General features: G+C 41.3%; 1 protein-coding gene across 1 annotated transcript; it reads right to left on the bottom strand.

The window, feature by feature from the left end:
* Positions 1–1,258: 1,258 nt before the first annotated feature.
* slc51a (solute carrier family 51 member A) lies at positions 1,259–16,453 on the bottom strand. Its single transcript, XM_079489031.1, has 8 exons — positions 16,262–16,453; positions 10,505–10,656; positions 8,200–8,273; positions 7,338–7,496; positions 5,425–5,536; positions 4,997–5,143; positions 2,996–3,101; positions 1,259–2,217 (listed from the first exon to the last, which is right to left on the bottom strand). The coding sequence occupies exons 1-8, from the start codon at positions 16,332–16,334 to the stop codon at positions 2,069–2,071; spliced, it is 972 nt and encodes a 323-aa protein (XP_079345157.1). The 5' UTR covers positions 16,335–16,453; the 3' UTR covers positions 1,259–2,068.
* Between the last annotated feature and the right edge of the window lie 2,218 nt (positions 16,454–18,671).

Here is an 18,671-nt window from a genome sequence, read left to right as displayed (position 1 = left end):
TTATCATGAGATAACTCACCGCTGAATTAAGCGATTGACCAATCAGAATCAAGCATTCAACCAAGCCATGTAATAAAAGATGATAAATGACACAAGACAAGACACATTTAAAGTATTTCAATCGATGATATTTAAAAAATACTGACATTGTATGGTTTTATAATGGTGACAGACAGTACAGGTCCTATGTTTACAAAAGCAAACACAAACAAACAATACAGATGACTAATATTCCATTTGAGGGGGTAAATATAGCCTCAGGCCAATTTATTTCTAAGCCATATTAATTAGATGGTGGGTCAGAACAAAGTCAATGACAAGTGTAAGACCTGGGACATGCAACAGACCACCTACAATAAACCATAACCATATTGCCATAAAAGTTAATAAATAAACGTGTGTGGTTCTACTGCCGATAGAAATGTGTGTGGACGACGGTGGAATCAAATGTTACAGATGTACAGAGCAATGCTTGTGTAATCATTGTGTGCATGTCCCACCCTTGAATGTGGCACTTATCACACTTTTATCTAGAGACAGACAGACAGTCACTCATTTTTGAACAAGACATATTTCATGTTTCAAGGTCTCTTCTTAGAACAGAGAGAAACAATTAATTGTTTTAAGGCACATGGAACACAGTTTTACTTTTTTGTTTTTTAAATGTGAGAGATGTTTTTCATTCAGTTGACAGTGAAAACATTACATTCAAAGAATGGAAAATGGAACAGTGTGTTCAACCTACACGGTTTCATCAATGCAAAGCCACTGCTGTCTAATGTGTCTATATCTTATAGATATTGTAAATTACTTACAAATTAACTGTAAAAAAAAAAGGAAAAAAAAGAACCCTACAACTATTATATTGTATGCATTGTGCACAGGGGTCATAATATAGTCTGTAGTAGTTTATAGGCTACATCTTCAGAATATTTATGACACTGATTTTCTACTGTATGACACATTAGGAGTCCATAAGGACAGTGGTTCTCAAACATTTTATTTTCAAGGACCCCCCATAACTCTGAGGGCTCCATTTTCGTCACCGCTAAACCCCTTATCCCTAAACTTCTTTGCCTTTTTTACTATTTTGCAAAACATTTTTAAATAGTCTACAAGCTCACAACGCTCAATGTAGATTGGCTAGTTGAACTATTCAAAAATGCTTTTCAAAATAGTAAAAAAAGGCAAAGACGTTTAGGGATAAGGGGTTTAGCGGTGACGAAAATGGAGCCCTCATTGAGTGTTTACAAATGGAATCAAATGGGTCCTTTTTGTACCCAGTTACACACCTGTAATGGTCCACATTTGGACCACCTTCAAGCAACCCAGAAGGACCCTCAACCCACGTTGAGGACCACAGCACTAAAGTAGTATACATTTAGGTCCATAGCTCTGTTTTCTGGTAATATTTGAATGTCCTCGACAAAAAATGTCCACCACAAGCCGGCATGGCGGACCCTGATTGTGCGACATGGCGTCATAGTAAAATGAAGAACACACTGTAATAAAATGCAATAAAAACAAAATAAGACAATTCTTCAACTGGAATTATTACGAAGAGGCTAAAGCTGGGAACATCAAAATCCCGTTGATGTGTGATAGGAAGGTGTGAACCAAGATATGAACTGGAAACACTACACTGCAGCTTTGCAAATCCATGACATCCACAGGCCAGTCGGTGTATTACATGAATCCAATACATGTTGTGTTCTTATATGTGGATCTCCAACTGTACTTTCCAGGGACTAGTCCACGTCCAGCACTGGTTCGTTTTATTGTCGGTTTTCATTTTGCCATGGTCCTTATGCTCCCCTCCATATGTTCTCTTTGTTTTACAGTAGAGCAAAGAGACACACCTGGATATATACAGTATACCAATACAATATCATGTAGAATCGTATACATATCACACACACGCGCGCGCGCGCACACACACACACACACACACACACACACACACACACACACACACACACACACACACACACACACACACACACACACACACACACACACACACACACACACACACACACACACACACACACACACACACACACACAGCTCAGGCGCTCTCTGGCCCCGTGATCATGCAAGTGTTCTCGTTGTCCTTGTAAGCCTCTTGTGGTAACTCTTCGTACTGTCGACGGTACAACAAGCGGTTCACCAGCGTGATGATGAACATCTCCAGAATCAACAGTTGCTGACTCATCACTAGAGAGACAGAGCGAGAGGTCACAGGTGAGATGATAAAGTCCAGCAGAGAGCTGCTTCATATAAATGGATTCATAGATGAGAAAATTAATATTATGATCAGAAGTTCCCAAAGCGTTCGCAACCACCTAACAAGGCAGCCAAATGGCTGCTATGTTAAGTGGTCAGATGGGTGGTCCGTGTGCATTTTCAGAGCATATTAATTTTAATGATCAATCAATTGTCTTCTGGCTCGGATCAATGGAAGTAACATAATAACCCATTTCTTTCAAGGTTTAAAAAAAAAATATTTTTTACATTGTTTTTTATATTAATGTTATCATTAGATTAGATTAGTGGATTATATTTGCGGGCTCACTTGCCATATCCTCTGGGCCCACCAGTGGGGGCCAGCCCACGTACAGGTTGGGATTTGCCTGATGTAAGGCTCATTCATAGTCTGGATTTTCGGTGGTGACCACCAGAGCTGAAATAACGTTGAGAGGTGGTGAGTAAAAACAGAGAGAAGGGCTGGGGCGGTGGTGGTGGTTTGCTCTTCACCGCGGCTCGTGCCGTAGTTTGGTGGTCACCTCACCACCGAAAATCCAGACTATGAATGAGCCTGTAGATTGATTTTTCAATTCAATTCAATTTTATTAAAGTGTCAAATCACAACAAGTTGTCTCAAGACACTTTACAACCAACAAAGATCCACCCAGAGCAAGCAATATTGCGACAATGGTAACGAAAAACTCCCCTTTAGGAAGAAACGTCAGTCTAGTTGATGAACTATACTCACAGTATCCTCGTGCCATGGAGGAATAGGGTGGGGCACAAGCGATGGTACCATTCATAGCCAGGATGTTGATAATGGCAGTTTGAAGCTGACTCAGGATAAGCACCAGCTAAACACACACATTATTACATTAATATAACATAATCACTGGAAAATCCTACTACGAAAGCCATAAGAACTGTCAACATACAATCATTCAGTGGCCACTTTAACAGGTACAATGCAAACAACCTACTCTGGTGTTAAATGAACACTGTGGAGTTTACTGTTTAGATTGCGGTCCGAGAGATAAAGAAACGTGTCAAACTGTGGGTCCTTGAAATTAAAAAGGTTGATAACTGTTGTACAGGGTGTAGTGTTTACTGAGAACAAATACAGTCATCCTCTTAATGAGAGATACGACTGGATGGCGACACCTGCCTTATACTCAATAGGTGTCTAGTCTACCAACATTTGTATGTGTATTTATCCAGGACAATGATGGGTTGCTATGCAGCCACGTGTAATACTTGGACAGGGCTTGCCATTAAGGCTTGTCCGGGACAAGTAATAAATCATCAAGCATTAAAATTGTACTTGTCCGTTGGACAAGTGACTCTTGGTTTCACGTTTTTCTGTGGCGCTCCTAGCAGCCAACAATATTGTTTGGCATTTATTGTCTGGCTTTCCTAATAATCACCTTTTCAATATTGTTAATAGCTTACATACATTTCATGTATTCCAAATACACAGCCATAGATCGGTCATATCCGTGCACGGTTAGCAGACTGACCACGTCGGCATTTAAACTTGTAGCACTGCGTGTGTACTCACCCAGTAATTAATTCCGAAGACTTGGAGTCAGATATTGTCCTCTAGTTTCATATCCATTTGAAAGTTCTGACAGAAAACGTGTGTAAAAACCCCCACTTTTCCAGGAGGAAAAGCTGGACTGAAAATATGAAAACGTCCTTTGGGAACAGTTGTTGTTTGGGATGCACAAATGTATGGGGCACACAATTGACAGGTGTGTTGCGCTTTCATGTGCCTATATTGTGTGTCCCATACATTTGTGCTTCCTAAAGGCAGTTCTGTTATGTTCAGTCCTGCACTCATTCCGGGCCCCTCACCGGAGAGAATGTGTCCGTGTACAGCTCATGGAAAAGTGGTGATATTTGACTAAATACACGTTTTCTGCCAGAGCTTTCAAATCTTAGGAATTAATTATTGGGTGATTTCAGACGCAGTGGTACAAGTTTAAATGCAGATGAGATCATTATAGTAACCGTGTTCGTATAGGACCAATTTATGGTTGTGTATTTGGAATACATGAAATGTATGTAAGATCACATTCTAGGGGTATTAACTTGTAACTGAGAATATTCATCTAATATTCACCAAAATCAACTTACAGTTAGGCTAGTTGATTTAAAATGTATTTGTGTGTGCTCGTGCTCCGGACAAGTGACTTTTGTGCCCGGACAAGTGGATGGGAAATGTACTTGTCCGAAGGTCAAGTGCCTCAAAAGGTTAATGTCAAGCCCTGTTGGATATATTGTATGTGCCAGCTTAGATCAGTGGTTCCCAAAGTGGGGTCCGGGGACCCCCAGGGGTACCTGAGGGAGTTTCAGGGGGTCCCCAGCTAAATGATAGTTTGGAACCAAATGGACCATTATGGGTCTGTAACTCAGAGAGTGTACAAATGGAACCATTTGGTTCCATTTGGTTCCATGTTTTAAAATAACATTAATTTTACAATATAAATTGGGGGTCCCAGAGACAGAAATTCCATTAAATGGGGGTCCGTAGACTAATGCATGTCAAACTGGGGGTCCTTGAAATTAAACGGGTTGAGAATCACTGCTAGAGCCGTAAACATATTCTCTTATGGGGGTCCTTGACATATATAATTTCAAATGGGGGTCCGCGGGCTAATTAGTGTCAATTTGGGGGTCCTTGACATGAAAAGGTTTGGGAACCACTGGCTTAGATGCATGATGTTCATGTGTGACGGAAGCACCTTACCTGGTACATTGCATACTTGGGGATGATTTTGAGCGTCCGCAGGGTGGTCCTCAAGTGCATAAACATGATGGCGACGGGCCACAGGGCGATGATGGTCAAGATGCCCACAAACGGGTTGATCCAGATGGCTGCACCAGTGATGTTCATCTGGAACACACATTACACAATCACACCCCAGTAGGGTCAGTTAAAAAATAAAAATAAATAAAAACAAAATATATATATACAGTATATATATATACAGTATATATATATATATATATATATAGAGAGAGAGAGAGAGAGAGAGAGAGAGAGAGAGCGAGAGAGAGAGAGAGAGAGAAAGCGGGTATAGACAGAACAAACAATGACAAAGTTTGTGATTAACTGTAAAGTTTTAAGTGTTTGAAAATGATATGTGTTTCAGCTTATTAACGTCATCAACTCACGTCAACCAGGTCAAAGTTTCCATTGGTCCAGAGGACGATGGAGAGGATGGTGAAGATTATCTTTAGCAGGGCAAACTGAAAGGAGCCGAGCTTCAGCAGGAACAGAGAACGCCTGGATTTATGACATTGACAAAAGTCTTATTATTATTGTCCCACTCGACTGCTGACTATATAAACCAGTGGTTCCCAACCTTTTTCCCCCCCCTCTGAACGCCCCCTTCTCACATCAGACAAAAGCTGAGACCCTCCACAAGTGCTCGCGCGCGCGCGCGCGCACACACACACACACACACACACACACACACACACACACACACACACACACACACACACACACACACGCTAAAGCTATATATTCCTAGTCTGACAAACAGCGAAAATAGGCTGAGAGCTTTTGGATCTGCTCTTTTTGTTCATGCTCATTCATGCCCAAAATAGGTTATGCAGCATTACAAAATGTTGACTACAGACAATCTTTGGTTTTTGTGGAGGAGATGTGCAATTGTGCACTTCTGTTCTAGACTGTGTGTAGGAGCCGATCTACAATAGACCATCACATCATGTATGTATGTGCCATCATGCCATTTATAACATTCCTGTTAGTGTGCTTTGTCACCCTCTACAGACATGGCAGAGACTAGAGGACATAAATACCTGGCCATCAGAGGGCCAGGTGTAGTTGATTGGAGGTTCACAGCTTTTTACGTCTGTTTTTTGTTGCCCTACACCTCCTTCTATTCTAAGTTACAGTTTATATGCTAAAAGTATTTTTATTTTGTTTTCAACTTGGATGGATTGAGTTCAACTTTAACTTTTCGTCTGGACATTCCTCATTTCCCTTTTTTGGTCACGTTTGCTGCACAAAGCCAGTTAGTTAGAAAAGGGTACTCTCAATCAACCACCACAAGAACAAAAGGTCTCTACACTGTGAATGCACCATAATATAGCCTGTGTAGTGTGTGGTGCAGCTTTCAAGCACATGACACCAGGAAGATACTATAAATCAGCCTTAAAGTGAAATTCCACTCTGGGCCTCCATTTGTAAGAAAGTTGCTGATCTACATACAAATTTAGCTCATAGCCAGCTCTCTACCGTACAAGCTCTCTGCATGCAGGACAGAAATAAATAATAAGATTACACACATTATAGTAACCATGTCAGATAGTGTCCTTACTGTAATGAACTGTTGTTACTTCCGATTAGTCTATTGAACTAATAGAGTGGCCATCTTGTGCATCATTATACAGCTTCATATAGCTAACGGCACAAAAGACAAGTCTAGTACTGTCTAAGTTTACAGAGTGTTCCCTTGTGGAGGATGAATCTATCATTTCCCCTCCTGCCAAAACTCCTCACAATCCCCATGTGGAGGGGGAGTGAGTGGTTGTCCATGATAGCGTCCAGCTTCCTCATGTATAGTGAGGGTATAGAGAGCTAATGTATACATGAGCCAATTAAACTACATTAATGGCAAAGGACCTTCTCATGCATAACTAATGATATGCCTGAAGAATGTAGGTTTAGTGGCCTTTGTTTTAGCCAGTAGGGGGTGTAATATAGGTATAATATGTGATGAAACACACAGGGGGACCCCTCTGTACACTGAGAGGGTTAAATAGCCGAGGGGGCATTCAACCTGTCTTGCACAGAACAAAGAGTAGACCTTGCTTCTTTTTTTTGTTAAAACATACATTACTGTACGTGACATTATGCAATATTCAAAGATTTTCACTAGACATCGACTCATGAGTCTTGTTGCCGAAACGTCCTCTCTCCCCTGAAATCGAATAATTGTAATCTGTAACAGCTGACAGAGGGCAGGTCGTGGTTATTATCGGTCTCCATTTAAATGATGTAAGTAACAGTGATCTCAGCTCAGTGTCTAAATACTCAGAAGGTGTTTGTGCTTCACCGTGAGATGTTCACATATGGCAGACACGGGCAGCAGCAGCAACAGGGTCCCGTGCTGATCTTCAGTTTGTGTTTCCCCGCTCGTCGCAGGAAGGCTTCGTCGCCACCCACCTCCTCCAGCATCAGAATCAGGAACTTGAACACAACGATGGCAAAGTAGCTACGGAGAGATGTGCACATATGGAACAGGACAGAGGTAAACAATAAAGAGTGGTTCAAGCTTATTACTTCTGACACCATGTGACGTTTTCAGACGCTTGTAATCTTACTTTAGATTAGAACACAGGACGCTCTGACAATCGCATGCGGGTCAGTTGTTACATAACAACTGACTGGTTTATTCACATGTGTCATTCATTCACAACCCACACCGGCGCACGCATGCGCACAACAGACCTGGTATAGTGACATATGTAGTTCTATTGGTTTGACATATGTAGTTCACTTTACATGACAGAAATCAAATCAAATCCTAGCGGTTCGTAAGACTACAAGATTTGTAGACGGCTAGCAGATCCACGGCATACGAAAGAAGAATAGTGTAAGAGGAACACGTAAGGAGTCAGGACGTGACAGAGGAAGAGGTTCAAAAGAGACTACAGTATGTCTGAGAGGGGAAGAGAAGAATGGTGAGATTCTGAGAAAGAGTGAGTAGAGAAAACAAGCATTACTAGTGTAGCCTATTGTACAATGCCAGCCCTGTTTTCTAGTATATCACTCTGTGTGATTTTCGGTGTGGATTCCCTTGCCTGCTGACCTCTCACTACAGGGGTTCTATACTGAAAGAAAACCCAGCACAGCATGGGATGTAAGCTAAGGACAGAGGAGACATGCAGCGAGGGAGTGAAGAAGGAGACACTCACCAGGCGGAGGTCATGTCAGTAAACATGGTAGCTCTGGGAACCCACATCCCCATGCATGACATGGTGGCAATCACCTGAGAGAGAGAGAGAGAGAGAGAGAGAGAGAGAGAGAGAGAGAGAGAGAGAGAGAGAGAGAGAGAGAAGAATAATTGAACTGAATTGAATTGCCAATTCCCGTTTCAAGTATAGGCTGTCATGTCACTACTGTAGGTCTTGGGGAGGGTGTAGAGCAGGGGTGCCCACACATTTATGACGTGAGATCTACTTTCAAAATGACCAGCTCAACAAGATCTACCCACTGAAAAAATAAGTGTACCATTGCTGAAAATAGTTTAAATATATAATGTACCTGGGGGGGCTTTGGAATAGGGAGAAATTATGACAGGCAGTTTCTGCTGTCAAAATATGTCCCCCCTGTATTTAACTTAAACGCCCAATGCATTATCAATGGCAATAGCACAAACATTGGCATGCTACTAGTCCTACATACTTACACCTAGAAACCCCATTCAAACCTATTTAGGTTCATCTTACGGTGGACATGTTTGCCTGAAAAGAAATATTTGAAATGTTTCATAGTTTTAGAAATATAGTGCTTTCAAATTTGAGAAATTCACAATGGGGCTCAATGGCAGATATTGGCACGTCAAAAAAGCACTTTCACCTAGAAACTTTTTATAATTCAGCTTACTGTGGAGACACATGCTGGAACTTTTTACTTTGAAATGATTTGTAGTTTCGGAGTTATTTAACTTAAATGCCCAATGCACTCTCAATGGCAGGGGGGGGGGGCGGCGCTGGCGTTACATAGGCTACAGTAAGACATAAGACAAACACACTTGGAATGGGAAATAGAAGGAAAATGGAATTGGTAGGGTTTTTCTTTCTACCAACAGTGTGTACTGTAATATTTTGTATGTGGAAAGTGAGTAAACTACCTCGACGCACCCAAGGTCTCCTGTCTTGCTGTTTCCTTACTCCACAGTATATAACTTTGTAATGCTACTGACGTTTGTGCACAACAATCTTGAAAACAAAGTAATACATTGTGGGTTTGAGCTGACAGGCTCTTCTAAATGTCAATCAAGTCACCTTAATTCAAGTGGCAAAATTTAAATTACATATATATTTTTAGGAGCATGTAATGTGATCTACCTGCACAGCCCTTGTGATCTACTGGTAGATCGCGATCTACCTTTTGGGCACCTCTGGTGTAGAGTCTCTTTCTTTTCTGTTTCTTTTCACCTGGGAGAGTGTGGAGGAGCATGGTATATCCGCTCCCTGACCAACCTATAAGAGTCGCTAGTGCATCGACAGAGATCGTTCTCCCCTGCCGTCTTCCCACCCAAGAACACGGCCAATTGTGTTAGTTGGAATGCCTCACCAAGCCAGAGGCACCGTGGAGGATTGAAACCCCAGTCCCCTGCACTGCGGTGGGCAGGAACTCACCCTAACCAATTTATTTATTTATTTATTGTATCATGCATGGAACAAAGCTTGCAGTGTTATGCATATGGTCCAATTAAGCTCACATCTCAGGCAAGGTATTCCATATCATTTTTGTTTTTGTGTTATGCCCAATTTGTATTTTGATGACAATCATTAAAGGAGAATTCCATGCTAGAAGGCTTTCTTACCTTTATTTGTAGTTGTTACGTCCCCACCAAAGAGGTCCAGGTGTTATTTTGTGCAAAAGTGAATTAGTGGCTATTTCCCCTAATATAAGCGCTCAATGGGGGTTGGGTTTTTGTGAAAATTCGCTTATTTCCATCGAAATAAGTAGTAAAGTGTGCCGCTTGGGATACTACATTATGAAGAGAGGATATATAAAAAAAAATGATTTTTGAGTGATAGAAATAAGCAAATTAGCACAACACCCCAATGCCCCATTCAATTCAATGCACAATGCACTTTTGCACAAAATAACACCTGGACCTCTTTGGTGGGGACGTCCCCACCAAACAACTACAAATAAAGGTAAGAAAGCCTTCTAGCATGGAATTCTCCTTTGGCCCATTCTGGGCAGGAACCCCTTTTGGTGTTAGCATTATGTTATGCTTTAGCTGGCAGCTATTGAAAAATAGCAGATCTACAAGCTCATAGCGCGCCACCGAGTGGCGCGCTACGAGCTTGTAGGTCTGCTATTTTTGAAAAATCGAAGAACGACTGACATAGAAACATAGCTTTTTCAGAAAACTGTCAGGATGTAGATTGTATAAGACATTTTTAGAATCTGATCTCAGGTCAAAATGGGTTAAGTAACAGACGTTTGGCATGTAAAGTATATAAAAACGTTTAGTCTTACCGGCGCGGCCCCGTTGACCCAGACCACAACACTCTTCTTGTTGGACGGCAACTTTATATAGAAATAGATGCATTCTTCTATGTAGACCAGCACGGAAACGGCTGCCATTAAAGTCAGCACAGAGTACAGGACGATCCCAAAGACATCCAGTTCTGGAGAGAGAGAGAGAATGACTATAAATTATGAGTCAATACATGAAGATTTGAAACTACTGTACTCTAGGCACAGAAGAACACATTATGGTTACTGGATGGGTTGTAGAGGAGAAACCCTTCCCCTCGAAAAGAAAACATGGTGAAGTATGTATGTAGTTGATATAAAATATGTTTCACTAATATTGAAATGAAAATGATATATGACAGGCTAATTGTAGTCTCAAGTTTGTTTCAATTCTCACATATTGCGGGATTTTGTCATTTGTATGGTCTTGAAAATGTTTTATGTAATTTGTAATATATTGCAGGATGGAATTTGTTACTTATCCCGCTCATGATTCCTGACATTTTAGGGCTTCCATCCTAACAGCAGGTATTTGTGAACAGCCAAAATGTGTACTTCTAGAAAGCAGGGCTTAAAGTTCTCAGTCCTGGGGACGGATTTCAGTCCTGAGGATTTCATAGGGGTCATTTAATGAGATCAGTGCAGGTTTGCAAAAAAAAAAATTCAGTCTTGGGATTTTTTGGGGCTTTAAACCCTGAGAAAGACAGGAGGGAATTCATTGCATTCTTATAATATTGTTCTCCAAATAGAGAGATTTGCCATAACGACTAAAATATGTAGCCATTCCCCACATATTAGTTGGACCTGTTGCACATACAGAACAGCTCACAAGAACCATATGCCTCATGCTTGTAGCCTACTACTCATACCCTAAATATATGTTTGAAATATACATTTATATTTGATTTAAATAAGTATTAAGTACACCTTATACAGTTCTAGTTTAAATACTGTATATGGGACCTTGAATGTGGGACAAATGGTAAATGGTGCATTTATATAGCGCCTTTATCCAAGGCGCTTTACAGAGATTGTGCATTACATTCACCCATTCATACACCGATGGCAACGGAAACCATGCAAGGCACCAACTAGCACATCGGGAGCAATTAGGGGTTCAGTGTCTTGCTCAAGGACACTTCGACATTAACTCTGGGGGAGCCCGGGTTTGAACTGGCAACCTTGCGGTTACCATCCAGGCACTCTACCCCTGAACCAAGAATGGGACACATTCTTACCTGCCATGATATTGTTGAAAACAATATAAACAGCAACATAATGATATAATGGATAAAGTATTTATATTTTGTTTTGTGTTGTGATTGTTCAGGGCTCTAACAGCCTCAGGGAAAAGCTCTTGCTGTGTCTCTATGTGTAACCTTGATAACGCAGCCTTTTCAAAATCCTTGTATGAACCTCACTTAAAACTCATTTCTGGGAAGAGCTTCTAAAGTTTGGGATCTGAGCATCAACAGACACACATGGATGTGATTACCTTGCTCAAATAAACAGCTGTTCTACGGATAGAAAGAGAACGTGATGAGTGTTGGCTGTTCACATGGAAAAAGAAAGACGAAAGAACAAAGGTTGGGTTAATCGTTTCAAGGAAAGTCATGGATTGTGGGCACTTCGGTTACACTTCTGGGTCTTGAGCCATTAATTCTCTGGCATCTTCCATCATCCTCAACAATCACACGATATCAGTCACAAAGCACACTCAATGGTCATCATCCTGATACAACAATAGGGGTGCAACAATAATGAATGCCACAGACGAATAACAGTCTATGTCCACACTATTGATCCATAATGTATAAATGATAGATAAGGGTTCAGGACAACGAGGTCTTTTCGTGGAGGGGTCAGAATGAAATTTGGACTTAGACTGTTTTTCGTCTGTGGTACTTTATTGATTGAACTAATAGATTTATTATATTTAAAAACAATCTTGTAACAAGTAGCAAAAATAGCAAATATACAAGCGTGCTGAACTTTGTGCTCTTTTTGACACTTTTTAGAGTTAATTAGTCAGTCAGTAGTTAATCAGATAAATCAATTTAGAACAAGACTCAGTAGAATAATAATCAGTACTAAGAAAATAATCACTTGAAACCCTACTCTACTTCTAGGTGTGTCTTATGACTGTACTGACTGATTCACCACACTACTTTGGCAATTTTCAGAGCCGAGTTGCCAGCATGTGAAAGATGAATTAAGCTAGCATGCAGCACTCAGCAGCTGAATCAAATACAATAGATTAAAGAGTATAGTGAAAAGCCAACAGAGCTGACTGGCACCAAAACAGGACTACATCATGCTGCGGTGGGGGACAGAGGACTGACTGACTGCATGTGTGTTGAGCAAGAGGGAAAAGTGCCACAGTCAACCAGAGGAGAACACCGGCTACAGTTCTTCTGACCCAGGTCACTGGGCCAACAGAATGGACCAATAGGGGTGTGCTGCTTACTGGGCCAAAATGTCATTATAAATGAAAACTGGAGAGAGAAGTGTGTCTGAATGTGTGCAGCTATAGTCTCATAGAAACAACTGGACCCGATCATCAGTATCAAACCTTTTAGGTTAAGAAAGACAGTCCCTGAATATGTGTCCAATGCATCAATGACAACGATAAAGAGCATCAGCAGCAGCCATCTCCTTTTTAAGAAAAAGGTCAATGGCATTTAGAAAATATTGCAGAATATATGATCACTTATATTTATAATGAGATCCTTTTTATTTATGCTGTAAGTAGCGTAGCTCTAGAGTGTTTTATTTATTGTTGCACTGCCTGTATCTGCTGTAATATATCGTTCATCTCAGACCAAGGACCACAATGGAAATAAGTCTCACGACTCTGTTGTGTTTATATCCTTGACGTTTCTCAGATAAAAACATGTTTTTCTTTTATGATGTCTAATAACATCAAATCAAATCAACTACAGTATGTAATTTAATACTCGCCCACGTGTCCTTCACAATTGGTTGTCACTGTATCATATGTTCCGTGTGGGGGATGATACTGTGTATTTTCAGTATGCTACGGATATCAGCAACGCAGAACCGAAAGTAGTTTCACCGGGCAGGTGAGCAGCGGCAAGCAGTGGGAGGAATTAATCTGCATAATGACTAGAAAAAATAGTAATGGAGATAAAAATGAGTAAATATAATTGGCTAGTCCAAAACTAAATGCCATCCCACTTCTGGTTTACCAACGTAATGAACAATCAACCCATTGAATGTCTTTTATTTGACTCATACAGCAAATGCATCTCTCTGACACAGTCCATGAGGAACTGGAGAGGGGGTCTCAACACAACTAACCTCTCTGTTGCAACACGACAACACATAAACCCTGTGACTGACACATTATAGACCAAAATAACAATTCCTTTCCTTGCACATACTAATTAAATAACAAACAAAAACATATAAACATAATCAGACACAGATGCACCGCTGGCAGGCTGGGAAATCCCTCCTCGACCAACTAACAGCCCAGGATGCTACAAATATTTTCTTTCTTTTTTTTTCAAGTGAGCCCTGGCCAAGAAAGCAGCACACAAATTAGGCTAAAAACTTCCAAGACATTAAAACAAAGACCTCCCAATAAGTGTTAGTGTTTCACAAACTTGTAAATTCCCTACGCACAAAATGTACCAGTCACAGACCTCCATGTGTCATCACTCGTCATGGCATCAGGCGCAAACATATCAGTCAGCTCCACGCATGGGCACAAACAGGGGCATGTCCATATATGGGCATATATATTGATGATATCAGGGATCTCAATATATTGGCATAAAAGGGACAAGGCTAACAGATACAGAGATCAACATACATGGGCATATCAGTCTGATCTGTGGTGCAACGTAGGTGTGAGGGCTGGCCCAACCTGACCTTTAGAGTATAAATATTAAAATACAGTAGCCTAATTATAACACAATGTTATAATTAACATTAAAGTCAGTATCCTTGGTCTGCCCTGGTCCTTGTGTGTACCCCTGTTCATATTTTGCACAGTCTGACACTTGGCCATGGATTTCTGGCTTTAGGGAATTAAATAAATTGACAAAGTATGCTTTCTGTATACCAAAGTAATATGCCTATTAATTAAAGCAATATGTTTTACAATGTCTCTCAAGAGGTATACAAGAGGGTTTATTTGTCACCTTGTCAACCGTAGTTGCATGTTGCACGGTGTTGCATTGGTGTGCTGTGGACTGGCCTTTAATAAGTCTGACAACAGGAGTGTCCTTCAGATGTCGAGTGTGGTTAAACTAACCTGCCTGTAAGTTCAGGGCCAATGAAGATCCTCACTAAATGAATGGTAACTATTAGGCAGCTGTCTCTGATATTCACACTTGGCACACAGGATGGAATAAAGATGTCCATCAGAGGGTATGTGGTTTTCCACAAGACAAATGTGTTATCCGAGAAGGGTGCGCCATTCTCATTTTTGTGTGAAAATGAATCAGGTCAAACCAAACAAAAGTTATTGAAAATTAACCAGGAACTGTGATAAACGATAATACATGTATAAACAATGTAATTGTGGATCTTATTGTGCCTATTAAGTAAGTTAGTTCAAATGAAACAGGTGTATTCTCTACAGCTTTGTTTCCCCAGGACATTGGCACAGTGCACAGCATATGCACACAGAATAGGCTACTGAAATGAAAGATTAGTCTAATCCAATTAAGGGTTCCTCAAACGTTTTCATGTCCGAGACCCCAAAATTAATGTATTTGGCCGTGGGCCCCCCATCTGAAAATAGTTTGTGCCAGGGAACAAGATTTGTGTTGTTAAAATATTTAAAATTTGTTAATTTCTTTTTTAATAGCTGATCTATTTTAAATAGCCAATATACATATAAGGATTAAAGTGGTTTTGATGCATATGGGGACCCCCAGGAAAGCCCTAAGCCCTAAGGACCCCTGGGGGTCCCACGGACCCCACTTTTAAAATCACTGTTGGGCAATAAAGTTGATCTGATTCTGATTTGGTTTTAGGATAGGCTTGTGATTTATATTAGCCTATAATAATATGAATATATGGATTTGTAATTTTGTATGGCTTAATTCGTTCATATTATTTATGAGTAAGAAGATTAAAAGGGACACAGACAGACAGGGTACAACTGTCAACTGGTAGTCTACTATATGGTGGGGCACAACCGGTATAACGGGTATATTGCATTAAATAACAAGCCATGCTCATTATATATAGGACAATATAATATGGAAACATTTTAATCGCCTATAGGCCTATAAATGATAATGAACTTGGATAGGCCTATAGGCTAAAAACGCCATTTATAACAAATGGCTATTTAAACTTTAATATTATTTGAGACTGTTTAAACTTGTTGTTTGGCAATGTGTGAAAAGATGTGGTCAGACACAGCTGGCTTGACCAACCAGTTCAAAAGCATTGTGAGCATTTAAAATGTGGAAGGTGGAGAATCAGCCAGAAATTGTTTTTATAAAATAATGTATCCTCTAAGACAAGTCTTATTTAGCAGCACTGCAGCAGGTTAAACAATTAATGCAGCATGGTGGGTCATAGGGCACAGGCTAGCTAACGTATACCCCATTAATGTAAATCGGCTGATGGAGAGAAAGAGATGCACAAAGTATATCTGCCAGGAATAAAGCCAAAGGCAACACCTGTCCTACTGACTCGATCCTGATCTGCATCTCAACTACCCATAGGCTCATTTTACACAAAATGAAATGCAAGTCAGCCAAGTCTACTCACGAAGGATGATGTCGATTGCAACCGGTGGTCGGTCCCTGCAACTCGGGTCAATAGTTCGATTGGTTCCGTCCATACTGGCTGTAAAAGAGTGAAAGTTCTCGCGGTGCAATTTCCAATTTCAACCACTTGCTTATATCCAGACGTTCAGAACCGACGGCGATGAAGGATCTATTTTGCCCTCTAAAAGTTTCAAGAGAGCGACAAGAAATACCTCACCGAGAGCCCAGTAGTGGAAATGCCACTGAGACAACGGTGGTGCAGGGACTTTGGGAATCACCCCCCGGCTCCCGAAAATAATTTGTTGTCGAAATAGGAGGAACGCCTTAATTTTGTGTACGCCGTACCGGACGTTACTCCTCTGACAAATCACGGATGACTGTCTAGTAATTGACGCAATGTACGGGGGTCCCGTCACTCCCGTGGGCGCTGGAGGGGCCAATTGTGCAAGATTTCATCCTCCCAGACTGTCCCGTTGTTCACACAAGAAGCCCATGTGCATTGAACCACCGTCCCAATGGAAGAGAGAATGTCTCAGGGATAGAAGAAATAAAGGCTGCCGCTTCACCAGGAAAGGGGGCATGGGGAAAGGGAAGGGGAGGGGGTGGGGGGCATTCCTGAGGACGGGAGCCTGAAGCCTGCTTTCCCATCACATGCCCCCTGTTCCCATGGATACCGATGCAGAGGCGTCGTCATGTGAGGCATTTCGCTTGCAAACATTTTATGCTCTGAAGACGATGCTCTCTGAGCCTCTCTCCCATTGAGGGACTTGACAAAAACAACTGATCAACTGATTTGAAGCCTGTTTACATGTAGCCTATACAGTAAGTTGACCAGCTATAGTCTATACGTTTCCTAACAGTGATGTTGACAGATTAAGATTCCTATCATTTTAGGATTTAATGTTAAACAGCTGTGTCGGTCCACTGCGGCCGAATCAGGTGATGGTAATGCATATTGTTTCCATTTATAATTCCTTGTAGTCCCTCCTTCAAACTGTCAGGGTTTTGCAGTAAAGGCAAAGGCCTGTATTATAGGCCTACAGACTTTTACTTGGACACTGAGACGTGCAGACTGCAGACAGGAGGAGGAATCAGCAATAGTATTACCAACTACAACAGAGTGAACAGACTACCCATTGCCCAACCAACAACCCAATAAATGGACTGGCACTCTGATGATGAGGGAACCAGACCAGAGACATGGATGACATCTAGAGGACAGGTGTGGAAGCACAACATAGAGACAGGTGATGTGGTCGTGCACAACTCTCACAGGCTCCCTGCTGCAGACTATAGGGTGAAACAGTAAATCAAACGAATCGATTAAATCAACTTATGGCCCAGTTATGGGGTCATTTTCAGTTTTCACATCTAATTTGGACTTTTGTATGCACCCAATACAATGTTTAAGTGGGCCCAGTCCACAGGTTGTGTATCGCTGGTCTAAAAGCAAAATGTTAGATAGACATCTCTTGAAAACCTTCTTGCTGTCCTTTCAGCAGAAGTGTCCTCGGAGCCTGAAGGTTGAGGTTACAGTGGAAGGTTCCAAAAATGTTTATGTTTTTATAAAAACACTGAAATGAATCAATGGCCTTATCCTTGATTCACAAATCACACAAAGCTCTCCCCTGTGTGTGAGAGTGTGTGTGTGTGTGTGTGTGTGTGTGTGTGTGTGTGTGTGTGTGTGTGTGTGTGTGTGTGTGTGTGTGCGTGCGCAAGAGAAGAGAGAGTCATCAATGTTGATTCATGTTGTTAATGCAGGATGATTCAGCTATTCTTACCAGCTGTTGAGTCATTTGATTGAAACAAGGTGCTAACAAGGTGCGCATTTCCTTAGCCTGGGGCCATGGATTTACCAACACTTTGCTTTCACGTTGATTCATCTGTACTTTCCCTGTCTGACTGAAATACTGTACTCTAAAGCAGTGCTTCTTAAACTTTTTTAAGGGACCCCCGCAGAGTTACAGGCCCATAAGGGTCCATTTGCCTCTTGGCCAGTTCCAACTTGTAAGAGACTAAGTAAGAGTCTCAATGTTTACTGGTTTAATAAAATTGGAGCCCCCCTCGAAGAACACTGGACCCAATGTTGAGAACCACTGAGGTCGAAAGACTGACAATTGCTGGGAAGGGAAATGTTGATGTTTAAATTCTATTCTGAAAATGAATAAAATCTGCACATCCAGTCGAGTAAGAGTCTTTGTTTAATGATCAAAGTGCTCCGCAGCAGCAGTCATACCAGACAGACAAACGCGTTTCGGCGCGCAGGCCTTCGTCAGTGTCAAAAAGTGCATTTTGACACTGACGAAGGCCTGCACGCCGAAACGCGTTTGAATCTGCACCCAGCACACGCCTGAAACTATATGAAACTGTCTGAGTAGAGCGGGCCTTTTCCCTTGAAGTAAATTCTATTC

Source organism: Electrona antarctica (genome assembly GCF_951216825.1).
Source record: "Electrona antarctica genome assembly, chromosome: 20".
Lineage (NCBI taxonomy): Eukaryota > Metazoa > Chordata > Actinopteri > Myctophiformes > Myctophidae > Electrona > Electrona antarctica.
The sequence above is the reverse complement of the archived record's forward strand: the minus strand, read 5'-3'. Positions and strand labels throughout refer to the sequence as shown.

Coding starts and splice junctions, on each gene's coding strand:
- slc51a (XM_079489031.1), bottom strand. CDS start 16,334: ATGGACGGAACCAATCGAACTATTGACCCGAGTTGCAGGGACCGACCA. Junction 5,144..5,424: donor GAAACTTTGACCTGGTTGAC/GTGAGTTGATGA, acceptor TGTGTGTTCCAG/ATGAACATCACTGGTGCAGC. Junction 3,102..4,996: donor CCAAGTATGCAATGTACCAG/GTAAGGTGCTTC, acceptor GTGTGTGTTTAG/CTGGTGCTTATCCTGAGTCA.